Genomic DNA, 14,077 nt, shown 5'->3' with positions numbered 1-14,077 from the left:
GAGCAAGGTCTCTTCTGTGGATTCTAATATGTAACTAAAAAAGAAGACAACTGAACAACTTATTTTGAAGCACTGAGTCTCTCCCATTAATTCAGTTCATGAACATTACTATTCCTTCTTAGAAGACACTCTTAACTTAGCTTTAAAATATTTTGTGTAAATTGTATTCAAGACGTTACGCATAGATAATGCAAAATGTTCTGCTTAAATAGTGAATTTCTGTGTTCTTACCACTCCTGTATTTAAATATAAATACTCTTAGCTGCATGCACTGATACATTTCAAAAGTGATTATGTGGATGACAAAAAATCTGGCAAAATCTAATCTGTGCTCTAAATTTACAGCTGCACAACTTTTATCTCTCAAATATTAAGTGCACTATCAAAGCTCTTTATAGGTATTCATATACACTCAATGCCAATCTTATCAGTATATTCTAAATTTGATCACATTTCTCCTGCAAAAGTATGCAAAGATTCTGTCTATGAAAACTCCATTCATTTTAGAAATGTGAGACTTGCAGTCCTTAAATATTTATAGACTAGACTTACTTCCAAAAAATTGTAAATACAGGAAACATGTGGATGCTTTGCAATAGCTTTATTCTATACATAAATGTCATCTTCAGCAAATAAAAAGTCATAGCAGTATAAATTACTGAAAAAAAAACCCAGCATAGTAAATAAGTACAAAGCATATTAATAAAACAAAAACTTATAAAACATTGTTGAGTACTTTGGTCACATACTGGTAAAATTTATTTTAAAAGCAAAAATCAAAAATTATACATATGTCCACACACACAACACACAGAACACACAGTTCATATATATAAGCATCAACATTTCGTTTTTCAAATTTGTTACCACAGCAGTATTTAGCTTTATTTTTAATAAAGACTTCCATGACTTATTTTAGGAAAGAGGGAAAACAAAAGTGTAGTACATTCCTAGAAATTGAAGCTGTAAAAAAGTAAGTCTGCAAAAGTAGAGCCTTTAAGCCAAAAACTTAAGTGGTAACAGAGCTAGTGTTAGTGAAGTTGAGATTGCACATATACATTTTTGTACAACCTCCCCTTCACTTAGTATTGTGTTGTCTGAAGGGAAAATGACCAAATCCTGAGAAAAATTCAACTGAATCAGTATTAGAATACAAGAGAAGTATTCTCATGCTGGTATTCACATAGAAATTGTTTCCTTCTTTCTCTAAACCAGCAAACACAGAGGAATAAACCTCTCCACCTATTCCAAACTTCGTATCCTTAAAACTGATTCCACCTCACTTTTAATTATTTCATTTTAATATGGCAGATGTTTGTGCAACTCCTTGCTGCAAGGGGTGCATGGCAAGGATTTCCAATATCAAAGTGCTGAACATGTAACACACCACATTGTTTCAACATCTCAACTCCTTTGGTAAAACCACATTATTGATGACAGACCATAATATAAAATTACCAAATACTGTTTCTCCAAAAAATCCCCTGAATGGGAGCTTCATCCTGTCATTAAGTGGCAGAACAATGAACATTTACAAATACACCACTGGTTGTCTCCAATGTAACAGTAAAAACATTTAAACAGGAATATAACAAATAGTAACCCTTCTTGTTTAGGTATCACATGTCAGTGATTTTAACACATTATATGGAAATGTTAAAGAAATACTTAAAAACCCAGGGTTTCTTCAGTTTGCAAGATATTTTAGTATTATTGAGATTAAAAACTGAGGGAGGTCATCTGCATACTGGTTGGTTCAGTTTCCCATCAAACCTGATTATTTAATTAGTGCAAATTTCCCACTCTGTGAATTTTCTCGTTTGTTGTAGTAGACAATACAGTATTCAACTCTATTTTTTCCCCACAATATTTATTACCTATGTCAAACTCAGATAACAAAACAAAGAAAACAACTGATAAGAAAACTTCCAGACAGTTCAGATACCATTATTTTGTATAAAATGTATTTATTTTAGATTTTTTTATCGTACCCTCTGCTTCAGATTGCCAGTAATATGAAATACGTAAAGTACTACCTAAGAAAAGGTATTGGTACTGTAAGAGAAATATAAGAGTCAAACACACTTTATTTTTTTGCACTTGACTATTAGCTTTCTAATGCTCCCTACATATCATTTCATTGGTAGTAGGTATACAGCTCCACTCAACCTTTCAACTAATTTTATAAAAAGGTAGAAAAATATATTCAATATTTGTTTAACCTTTCTATTATTCACCCTATCATACAGGAATCTTACAAAATGCTTTAGAATAATTTATTCCCTGAAAAAATCCCAAAATACCAACACCTGCACAGCACCTGGAGAAAGGTCTCATTGGGAATGTACAATCCAGTATTATGGGATCTTGAAGGTGTTTTTCTTCAGGTTTACAGCCATGTCTTTTCACAAGTAAACCAAATAAATCCTGAAGAAGAGCTGGTGATGTGAAAAGTAAATTATAAAGTCTGACCATTAAGCACAACAGGATGAACTCCATGTTTAGTTGCCACATGTTGATAAAATATCATGTAAAAAAATTTCCTTCAAGGGTAAAAAAAAAAAAAAGATAGGATTCTTAATTTATGTTTTTTAAAATTCTCTTTGTGCTCCAGTTAAGCAATGACATCATGGGTATCACTGTTGGGTCTTTGGCGTAGAGTCAGCGGGGGCAGAGGCTTTCCATAGAAATCTGTGGAAGAAATTCCAGAGCAGAAAAACACATCAATCTGTCACCTACCACCTTCCTGGCTCAAAGAATGTTTACTAAATTCTTACTTCCATAATGAAAGCAGGGATTCTATGAATTTAGAGCTAATTCCTCCAAGCAAACTTTCAAACCTAGTGCTAATTAATGTCTCGAGATGGATTGGCCAAACGAGGGTTTAATTACATTTTGTTATACATGCATCAGCATTTGCAAGATCAAGCCCAGAGGGGATCTGTAAACATCCCTAAAAATAGGAAAGGAGAAATTCAAAGTGTACAATAGCAACTGAAAAAATGAAACACTGAAATTTGTATGTTGTTGTATTCAAGACTGCACTGCAATATAGTTTTAAATTATAGTAATACAGAGCAGAATCCAAAATTTTGGGACCATCTATGCGTGGCATTTATCTTCCAAGCTAAAATAACTTTCTAAAAGAACTATTTCAGAATTTTTAGATAAAACTGCAGCATTTCCTTCCATCAATAAAGGAATTTAAAATGGCAAAATTGTACAAGACAAAGTTAATAAGTACATCAGAAGAGAGTAACAAGTGTTCTCAAACATTTGTAATGGATGTGAAGTAAAAAAACCATGCAGACTGGAACATGCAAAGCACTTCACAAACAAAAAAATATGGAATATGGTAAGAGGAAGGAGGTAGAAATCAAGAAAAAAGAAAAGCAGCTTTTTGAAGCATTCAAATCTCCATTCTGTTTATACAGACCACCTCTTCCCCAAGAAAGCTTTGATGGCCTGCCAACACAAAATTCAGCTTTAATAAATCATCATTTTTCAAGAATATATCCCACTTGTTCTACAGATGCAATAATTTCTGTTAAAATTGCATTCCTGAGCTAAGATTAACAAAGACAAACAAACTGGACTACCCTACTTGAAGAACATGTGGACCTGTCTGTAGGATTGAGGTTTTAATTACGTTTACATTTAGTTAGCAAAATGAGAACACTTTTATGTTATTGTCATAAATATTTTGATTTCAATAGCACTAATTACAGCAGCAAGAAAACTGCAACACATGATTCAAATGTCAATGAAAATCTGTCCATTGGATGGTTTTATTCATCCATTTTTTTGAGGTCTGGCAGAGCACTTTAGGACTGGCAGAGAATTTTGCTTCCTATAATGAAAGAAGTTTAACATTTTTGTAAATGAATCCTCCTTGCTGACAATAAACAGGCACTCATCACCTCATGTTGTGCCAAAATTATTAGCATGACTGGAAAAATTGCAGTCTTCAGTGAATATAAGTGTGTAATTACAAAGTCTGAATGTCTGAAAAAACTTTTAAACCCACCTTTGAATTTGGACAAAGGTGAGGGAATGAAAAAAAAAAAAACTACATTGATTTATTTCTCTGCTGAAGGGACAATCAAAAATAAGCTGATTTTCAGAAAGATGCAATTATTGTAAAAAAAGAACCCAAGGCAGGCTCCTCTGGTCTTAGGGAAACTCTGAGTTTCCAGTGAGGAGCAGGTTCTGAGTGTGCAAAGTATGTAAGAATTCATTGAAAAACACTGCTGTGTGAGAGAAAATAGCCAAGGCCAGGTGGGAAATTAAATCAGTGTATCTTAAGGGTCCTTCCCAATCCCAGTAATTCTCTGATTCTGTGGATCTCAAATTGACAGAGTTAAAACCCCACAGCTGCTTTAAGCAAAAGAAAGAAATAAATGATATTTTTGGAGATCAGGACCTAACTAAATGTTTGGCAGTGCTGAGCTATGAATGTCAAGAACTTTCTTCATTTATAAATAGTGCTTTCCTAATAGCTCTTTTCTTGCTAGGATTTGCAAGCGTGAATCTTGTGAGTGGTTCAAAATTCCTGGAAAAAAAGAATAGATCTCCCAAAGAACAGACAATGCCTTAAATTCAGTGATAAATTTTGAGTACTTCAAGTTTGCTCTTACACCTCTGGTCAAGAGATAATTTCCCTACCAACATATTTGACATTTTCAGCTTCCAAAATAATTTAATAATTATACTTATTTTACTATTTAACACCTAGCTTAAGCAGGTTTTTCCCTCTTTGTCCCACCCATGCTCTTCCTACAGAATGCAACACCTTGATAAGACACAGATAAAAATTGAGTTCCTTTTCTTCCCCTCCCTACCTCTTCATCTGGCTTTCCTTTCTTGTCACCTTCTCTCTATTTGCCTTTAAAAAAAAGAGCAAGATGTGTTTAGGATCAACATTACAAATCACATTTTAAGCACATGAATTTCCTTCCTATGAGAAATAAGTATTTTGGGTTTAGAAATCTTATTTTCCCTTCAGATATATTTTGGTTCTCTGGCAGAAAAGCTCCTTGTTCTTGTGTTCCAGATGTCTCCAAATTCACTTTTCAAAATTTGAAAAATAAAAATGTAAGAAAAATGAAGAAGCTATCATCTCAAATTCAGGAAAAAAATGTAATATCAACATATGAAAAAGTCTTCCACAATCTTCCAAAAACAGAAAATAGTCATTATTGAAGCATGAAATCAAGACTGCCTACTGCATCTTGATATTTCCAGTTAAAATTTTTCATTTTAAATGCAGTATATATTTGGACTCAAGTAACTGGCCCCATTACTATTTGCAATATGTCTAATTTTTAGGTGCAAATAACTTCAGATTATTAACAACTTTTGATATCCCATGCCACTTTAAACTTAATGAGAAAATTGGAGAGAACTCATTGTTTTTCCTAATAAAAAAAATCAGACTTGAAAAAAATCAAAAAGATGCTTTCTACTAAGCAAAAGGGAGAGCTTTTGGTCAATGAAAACTGGAATTGAGAAATGAAAAACAGACAAAGAATGAAGTGAATGTAGAAGTGAATGGACAATGGAGAATGGTTTAAAAAGGTACAAAGCTCCAAATACTTTCAATTACCAGGATGATGTGTTTCACCAAGAGGCTCAAGTTTTCCAAGTCTATTAAGCTTGGGAGTTCCCCATCCAACTACAGGAAAACAAAAACTGTCAGAGCATTCCATGACTGCACTGGATTATTCTGAGCTGTACAGACCCCACATCTCCTTGGGAGAAATCAAAGCATTCAGAAATGCCCAAGCTATGCACTACATTGCATCCATGGTGAAGAACAATGAAACACTTCAAAAACAAACTGATTAACCTTAAAAGATGTTGATATTTTTAATCATTTCAGTGAGTAATCAAGTTTCTGGCTCTTTTTTTTTGGGAAAATGATGTTTTCCCCGGAAGAGGCCAAATTAATACTGCTGGAAGTTCCTATCACGAAGTGGGAAGCTGCATTAAAGATTTTCTAGAGAGGAAGGTTTAGTAGCTCCTCTCTGTATGAAAACCAGCCCAGTTTCATCATTCACAAGTGAAACATTTAAAGGATTATCAACCAGAAACTGAGACATCAATAACTGTTTTTACACTTACCTGGTGGAAGGGCTGCTGGTGGTGTAGGATTCTTGGGAAGAGAGTCCTCTGTATTAACAGGTTCTACTCTGTGGCCCCTTTTTAATTTGGGTTTTTTACTTTTTTTCTTATTGTTATCTACATCCAACAGGAAAAAAAACCCATTACATATCCTACAGTCATATTCAGGTACTATCCTACATCAGATTCTAATACAATTGTTGGGGACATAAATCAGAGCCTTCAGTCCAGACTTAAGACATAAAATTATGGGAAATGTAAATCACACAACATTTTGCTATAGAAAATAAACTGTGCACATAAAATCATGGGAAATATAGGTCACACAACATTTTACTATAGAAAATAAGCTGTGGGCATAAAATATATGAAAACTCTATGTTTCCATGAAGAAATTCAACTTATATAACCTGTTCCTGAATTTTTGTGTTTCCAATAGGTGACATTGATATGTGGTATCATGACAAATAACATGGACAGAAGAAGAAGCATATGAAAAATCACATTAAATAGTTTAAAAGGCAGAAGTTTTACCTGAGTCAAGGCATTCTGAGGCTTGTTGGTCACTCTCTTCTGCATGCTGCAAAAGCTGGGCAGTTGTAGAGTTGCACCTTTCCTGCCTGCTGTCATTTGTGGTTTGGCTACTGCTACTTGATAAGTGGTCCTGCTCTGCTTGGGATTTCAAGGCAATTGTAGCCTTTTCAGTCTCCAACTTTTGTCTCTTCTTTTCCTTTTCCAGCTGTTTTTCATTCTAACAAAAAGGAGGAGAATATTTTAAAATGACTTCTAACGCTGTAAATTGACTAGTAGGACAGAAAGATTATTAAAAATGAAAATATTCTCCAAATATCTTACACTTAGCATAGAATTTATTTTCAAATAGATGAAGAAATTCAATTTACAATATCCTATCCAGAGAAAGGGAGAGGAAATTATAAAACAAAAGGATCTTTAGATTTATTGCCTGTTTTCTTGTTTTATTTTTGGTCCTATTAAAAAAACCAAAACAACCTTCTACTTTCTTTCTCCTCAATTACTTTTTTTTTAATGTGTGAATTTAAAAAAAATACAGATGCACAGAGCCTAAGTTTCCTGAAAATGCTATCCCAGTTTGGATAAATACCTAGTGGCATACAACCTTACAGATGCACAGAGCCTAAGTTTCCTGAAAATGCTATCCCAGTTTGGATAAATACCTATTGTGGCATACAACCTCAACAACAGGCTGCTTCACAATTCTCTGTCACTAAATCACCATCTCTGCAATATTCACAGCTGCACCTTTATTTTCTTGCTTTTGATGTTATTGCTAAATGGATTATTGTGCATGTAGCTGCCTTGACATGTTCTGTGGATATGGGTGCTTTTGTCTTGGAAAAAAGCAGATGTTTGAATTACTTGCTGGAAAAGTTTACGTGTTTCTTTAGATTGTGTTATCTCCAGGCAACTGAATAAAAAAAATATGAACTCAGAAATGTAGGTTAAGGAAACTTTATAATGAATGTGATTTTCATATTTCAAAATTAATAAAAAATTCTCAAGAGTCTATTTTCAATTGAAAAGAGGTTATGCTCACAAATCTGAATAGCTGAAGAGGACAGGAAGATTTGATATGACTCACCACATCACTAAAACACCTTAGAATAAATTAATAGACCTTGAATATTTTCCACTTCTGAATCCCAGGAGTTTAATTAGGAAATGTTTTCAGTAATGTGTTTACATTTATTTTACTGTGTCTACAAAACTTTTGTTCCCCAATCAATAATATGGGTTTTCTTACCACAAAAACATTGATTCAATGCACAGAAAACAAGGCTGCCAAGATTAAAGTAAGAATTTAAAAAGTCCTGTGCAGACAGAATAAGAACTCTTTCAAATGACCATTTTTCTCATTGCCACTCAGACATTTGTTAAGGTATTTCCTAACAGACCTAGATGTTCTCCTACCTCAGAGATTACAGTAGCTATAGGCTGGAAGGGGTTTCCACATTTTCCAGGCTCAGGGTCTTCCTCCTCAGGTGCATTTCCTTCTTCTTTTTCCCTTTGGCATTGTTGTTGGGTTTGTGTTGTTTCAGTGGTTTTGGTGTTTGGTTTTGGGAGTGTTTTTTGGGGGCAAGGGAAGGGGAAAGAGGGAGAATGAATAAAGATTTATGAAGAAGCCATCAATTTTATAGAGAACAATGCCAGCCCTCCCCACTCCACCTCTCAGTGTGGCATAAACCCAACACAATCCAATATGGTCAGGAGGTTTTGTGTGTGCAGAGACTTGTAGCAGATTAGGAGCAAACCAATTTTTTAGAAATTTGTGAAATATATATGAAGACCATGTCAAGTTGCAGCTGTTTTAAAACGTACTCAAGTAATTTACTTGCTTATTTAAACCAAAACAGCCAGAACAGAGTCCAAGATACTTCCCAGCTACTTCTCACAGTAACTGAGACTCAAAATTCTCTGCCGGCAGAGGAGAGGACAGGGTGCTCAGCAAATATTTTAGGAATGCCCCAGTAACGATTCACATCAGCTCTTCACAGGCACCACAGCAGGGTGCTAAAGACCAGAAAGGGATTTGAAGAGGAGTGATAAATCAGTTACCCTGCCTTCCCTCACTGCATCATCTTTAGTTCCTTCATGCCTCACCTGTTGGATATCCTGAAGTTTATTAAGCATAGTATTGAATACATTTTCATATTTAGTCTTTGATATTTACGTATGGGTTAGAGTCTAACTTAATATTTTATTTTAGAAGGTAACTTCAGATTAAATGACAGGAATTATTTTCAGATCAGCCTTCTGTGAAGTTATATTAGTAAGGCCAAATTTATCCCACAACTATCTTACGATTCTCATTCAAAGTGCATTTCCAGCATGCAGCAAACCAAATAAAGGGGATGAAGAGGCAAAAACTTCAAGACTCTTGGCTTGTAAGCTTTAAATCCTGGATAGCCTGATTCCCATAAGATCTAGGCACAGGAATGACCCAAACATCTCAGAGAGGGGAGGAAGGGATGGAGTAGGGATCACAAGAAAATACCTCTGCTCCCGTATCCTCCTGACTCGCTCAGCCCGTTCCAGTTTCTTCTGCTCCTCAAGTGCTTTTTGCTCTGTTGTGTCTCTCTGGATGCGCTCACTTAAGGCATCAAAATCTTTTGCTATGATATGGAGAAGCCAAAATAATCCCTTTTTGATTGATTTGTCAATTTTTTTCCCACAGCCCATGATCGCTGAGCAAGGCTCCTGTAAATATATGGAAAAGGAGGGAAAAATTTGCAGTTCAGACCACATTCCTTGACTGGAAACAAGAAATTAGCTGAACAATTACTGTTGACTGTGAAGCTTGTAAAACACTGAGAATTATGGGTTATAAATAGTCCATGCTAGATTTATCAATCAAAATGGAAAAATCTGAGATGAAAGAGAATCAGCTTTGCTTCACTTCATTAAAGCAAGTTCAACATGTTCATAAGCACCTCCAATTACTGTTGACTGTGAAGCTTGTAAAACACTGAGAATTATGGGTTATAAATAGTCCATGCTAGATTTATCAATCAAAATGGAAAAATCTGAGATGAAAGAGAATCAGCTTTACTTCATTAAAGAAAGTTCAACATGTTCATAAGCACCTTGGGGGTAAATAAAATCTCCTGTGAATTAGTCAGAAAAGCTGTCAAACCAATTTTTACATCAGAACAGGCACTGCACCTCGATTGGAGTTTTACTTTTTGTCATTATACTCTCAGCAGCAAGTGAGAGAAACATGATCCAGGCAAATCTGTTGAAAGAGAAATGCAAACCTCATTGAGAAAATAGTTCTGAAAATACATCTGGTAAAAAACACTGAAGGACCAAGAGTGCCTCTCTTGAGATTAAAGCACTTCAAGGAGATAGGATGAAAGCCTTCAAAAACATGAGGTAAAACTGCAAATAGGAAAATAATTTCTTTTTAATTTTTCATGTCAGGAGGACAAGTAAGATGGGCTTTAATTGGGAAAAACAAGGCAGAGCTTGATTCAAGCTTCAAACATGGGAAAGATGTTCTCTCAAGTTCTCCTGGGAACTGTTTTCAGAATGTTTTGGAGCACTGTATGTGTCTTTTAAAACATTCTCAGAATAACAACTGAATAGAACAGCTCTGTGTATGACATTTCACACTCATCATGTTCAGGATTTGTGTTTATGAAGATTTAAAGAGACTCTCCAATACCAACATCTGAAAAACTCTCAGTGCTCTCTCCATCTGACAAGAATTTAAATGGCACCACAATCAGATATGGAATGTACAATTTACAACAGAAAAAAAATCAGTTATGTTTAAATTAAAGTTCAAATATGAGTCCTTTTCAATATGGAACCCTGCAATACTCTCCAACAGAACCTACTCAGGAAGGAGATGTATAGAGGATGTATGCAACTTGTTTCTCTGAGAAAACTGCTATCAAACACTGGCCAGCACTGGGGAAATGCTCTTCTCAACTTGCACCAATATTATTGTTGCTGAAGTTTGGTTACAAAATATAAAGATTTATAAATATGGAATCTATAGACATTAAATAAGAAAAAGAGGAAAGTCATTCTCACTGACAGCGTCGAAGAGGAAGACAAATTACTCCTTCCATTTGCTTTCATATTTTGTGGGGAAACTTAAAGATCCAGTGGAAAACTAAATACAAGAATAAGAAGAAACAAAAGGTTTTTTGGTCCTTGACTAACTTTCTATCCTGTTTCACAATGCCTCTGTTTAAACTGACCCCAGGAGTCATCCTACTGAAGGCATTTGGGACCATGTTTATCTTTGAAGAGCCTGGTAGAGAAGGTGTCCATTAGAGTATGAAACAGTCTTAGGAGTGTGTGATCTGCTGTCTTTCCTAATTACACACAAAATATAAATAAAGAACAAGAAAGCATGTCAAAAATGAAGCAATTCAAATGTAATGGAATCTAGTATCTTTCAGGTTGTTTTTACTGAATATTTTTCAAGTAAATATTTTTGGTACAGAAGCTCCCTGGAAAAAAAAAACCAGAACAAACCAAGGATGAACTTGCAGTTTTTATTTTTATGATTGCTATATGTGCATAGTGCAAAGAGCACTAACTGAAGGAAAGCACTCAAATGATCATGACATAATAAACAGAGCTATGCCCTGCTCTTACTCAGTTATTAGAGAAAATAATAGCAATATGTAGTGCTCTATAGATTTTGCAACTTTCTCTAATGAATTAAATTTATTTTTAAATTTTAAAATCCAAAGCTCAAATGGTTTTGCAAAACTGCCTTTTTATCTTGGTTAGTAACAAGATAACCCTCATTATCTTTCAAAATGTTTTTTAGTGCCATCAGAAAGAGATTGAGGAAGTAAAGCCCTATCTAAGACACTGGGAGATTAAAACAAAGGCCTAAAGAAAAACTTCAGGGACTACTAATTTGGATATATTATCTGAAATATTGGCTAATATTAAGCAGATTTCTTAAAGATTTCTGGTTTTGGCTCTCCCCACAATGACTTCCTGCTAGGTTTTTTCTTAACAGGACAATGAGTATTACATCTAAATTTCAGTTCTATGCCACATAGCCTAATTTCCTACCTTAATGGAAGCTTTACACACATATGAGAAAATACAGCATATTAACATCTACTTACAATTTGACAGAGACACTTGTGTTCATTAACCAGCCTTTCCAGAGATAAGGACTCGATTACATCTGCCTCTGACAGAGCTCCTTCTCTGTCCTGCTTATTTGCCAGCCTAGAGAGAAGATCAAAAGAAACATTCAGCATCCTGCCAAAAGAGAGGCTCTCACATCTCCAAAAACTGAGTTCGTGACAAAGCTAGGAGGAAGAAGGGGAAGACTGAGAAAGAAAAGTTGAAATTCCTTGTTTCAGCTTTAATTATTTCTTCTACTCAATAAGCATGTTAGTCTATACACCATTTTCATCAGATACTTATGCTAGATAATCACCAAGGTGCTTAGCAACACATTAATATTATTTCTAGAGAAAGCAGTAATATTTACAGTTAAGAAAATGGACATAAAAGACCATCCTGCTTTACATCTACATCAACACAGGACAATCTGTTGGAGCCTCTGGATGAAAGTTCACAGTTTTGCAACTTCCCAAACCATAAGCATTTCCCTCTTTAAAAGTGCTTCAGGATCATCTCAGCTCTGCCTGCTACCCAGCAGGTAGATGATGCCTAACAATGTTTTGAACTTGCTCTTCCTGAGTAAAACTTAAAAGTATAGAGGGAGGAACTTGCATGAATGGCTCTAAAAACCGTATTTTATTAAATAGAGGAAAGCAAAAGACTCCCACATGACTCACAAAATAAGTATTCTGTAAGATGAAGATCATTGTCGTGTCACATATATATGGTAGAAAACAGGACTCTAGAAGACAGACATTCATTTAGGAGTATAAAATTACAATCCAACCTTATTTTGCACTTTCTACAACATTAATAATCCAAGCTAGAGTGCTGGATTAGAAAATATGAAATTTGTACTTGCTTCTCTCTAATAAAGGAATTCCACTAAAATAATGTTCCTCTGAAATTTAGCAGCATTTCAATGAAATGAGAACTCTGATTCAATTTTCTGGATAAGAAAACAAATATTTGGCTTCCATGAGCTCAGGAACAGAAGGTTTTGGAACCAGACATCATAGCCTTTCCCCTGAAATCCCAAGTCATTATCATGAACTCAGATGCTTTTAGGGAACTTAGGCCAAAGCTTGTACTTTGAATTTATGTTAATTCCTTGCTGGGAAGGAACAGTGGTAAGAATTCACTCCATAGTTACCAGAACTTGTCAGCACTTTAATTTGATCAAAGACCTTATTTGTCCCTATTCTCCAGAATCCCAGTATGAGAGCTTCAATTCTTAATTCTCTTACTCCCAAGAGATTTTTCAGCATCAAAAACGTTAGAAAAAAAGCTGTGTTGCATCTACAGCCCAAGACCCCATATTTCTTGTCACCATTACCCTCATGAGCTTGGATTCATTATCTAATCTTTCATCTTCCTTCTCAAGAATTTGTTTATGAAGGAGACCATAGAAAAGCAGCTTCTCAAATGTCCAGTCCCTCTCAATCTTCACCATTCTTAACTATTTGTGGTCCAAACCATTCAAAGATTTATCATCATCCTGGGGATTAAAATCCCTATGACCTACTGATAATCAGAACTTTGCTGGCTTGGCCTGCAGAGCTGGTAAGAGCATAAAACTCTTCCCTGCACTTCCTTGATAATAAATTCCCAATTCTTAAAGAGAGACCTTCCACAGTGCTTTGTATGATTTAGTGCAGGGATTACCAAACTGCTGCTCAATATATATACAGAACCTGTGATATTTTCAATATGTTTATAATCCTCTGGCACTGCTTCTTTTCACCAACCAGCTAAAACAAGACTTGTCCTCTCAGTATTTAGCTATGAAACCAAAGCTAAACCAGGGAAAAACTGAGATGCAATGCAAGAAAGTAATTAAAAGACTGGAAAAAAATTACCTCCACTTTTTTTATCCCCCACATAACCTATTTTGTTACAGTTTGAAAATCCTACTGTGCTGCCTCTTAGTGTCAAAAAGCATTCCTCAGCAGTGCTGTCAATTCATCTAGAGCTAATTGAAGGAAATATTTCTGAGCAGTGTTTGTTGCCACAGCCTATTCCTCTCTCACCTGAAGATTAAATAACTGCACTATTTGCACTATTTTTGCTCTGCACAGCCTACAAAGCACAACTGAAGCAGAATGAAATGCTGGTAAGCTGCATAGCTCAGTGGCAGCTCGACACCAACATCCCACAGCTCGCAGTAGCTGCTGATTTTTAACCTCCAACACCTCAAAAGGTGTCATATTTGCCTTTCTGGTCGATTAGCTTCCACTTTCTCTGCAGCAACACTGACAAAAACATGGCTGAGGTGCTGTACCTGAAAAAGCAGCTGTCTCTGCCTATT

The 14,077-nt window shown here is 35.2% G+C and overlaps 1 protein-coding gene across 6 annotated transcripts in view; it reads right to left on the bottom strand.

The window, feature by feature from the left end:
- Positions 1-2,594: 2,594 nt before the first annotated feature.
- Positions 2,595-14,077, bottom strand: part of ARL13B (ADP ribosylation factor like GTPase 13B) — a 30,917-nt gene continuing 19,434 nt past the window's right edge. For 2 of the 6 annotated variants that reach the window (XM_039713164.1, XM_039713166.1), the window contains 7 exons: positions 11,763-11,868; positions 9,158-9,360; positions 8,074-8,167; positions 6,658-6,874; positions 6,124-6,240; positions 5,606-5,674; positions 2,595-2,691 (listed from right to left, as the gene is read on the bottom strand). In XM_039713164.1, coding sequence (XP_039569098.1) covers positions 2,615-2,691; positions 5,606-5,674; positions 6,124-6,240; positions 6,658-6,874; positions 8,074-8,167; positions 9,158-9,360; positions 11,763-11,868 — 883 coding nt within the window. In that variant the 3' untranslated portion in view covers positions 2,595-2,614. Of the gene's footprint in view, positions 2,692-3,436; positions 3,466-4,841; positions 4,886-5,605; positions 5,675-6,123; positions 6,241-6,657; positions 6,875-8,073; positions 8,168-9,157; positions 9,361-11,762; positions 11,869-14,077 lie in introns of all 6 variants that reach the window. The other 4 variants (XR_005627908.1, XR_005627909.1, XM_039713165.1 and 1 more) reach the window with 4 other exon arrangements.

This window comes from Passer montanus, unplaced genomic scaffold (assembly GCF_014805655.1).
Source record: "Passer montanus isolate IOZ18808 unplaced genomic scaffold, ASM1480565v1 scaffold28, whole genome shotgun sequence".
NCBI lineage: Eukaryota > Metazoa > Chordata > Aves > Passeriformes > Passeridae > Passer > Passer montanus.
This window is presented reverse-complemented; position numbering and strand designations above follow the sequence as displayed.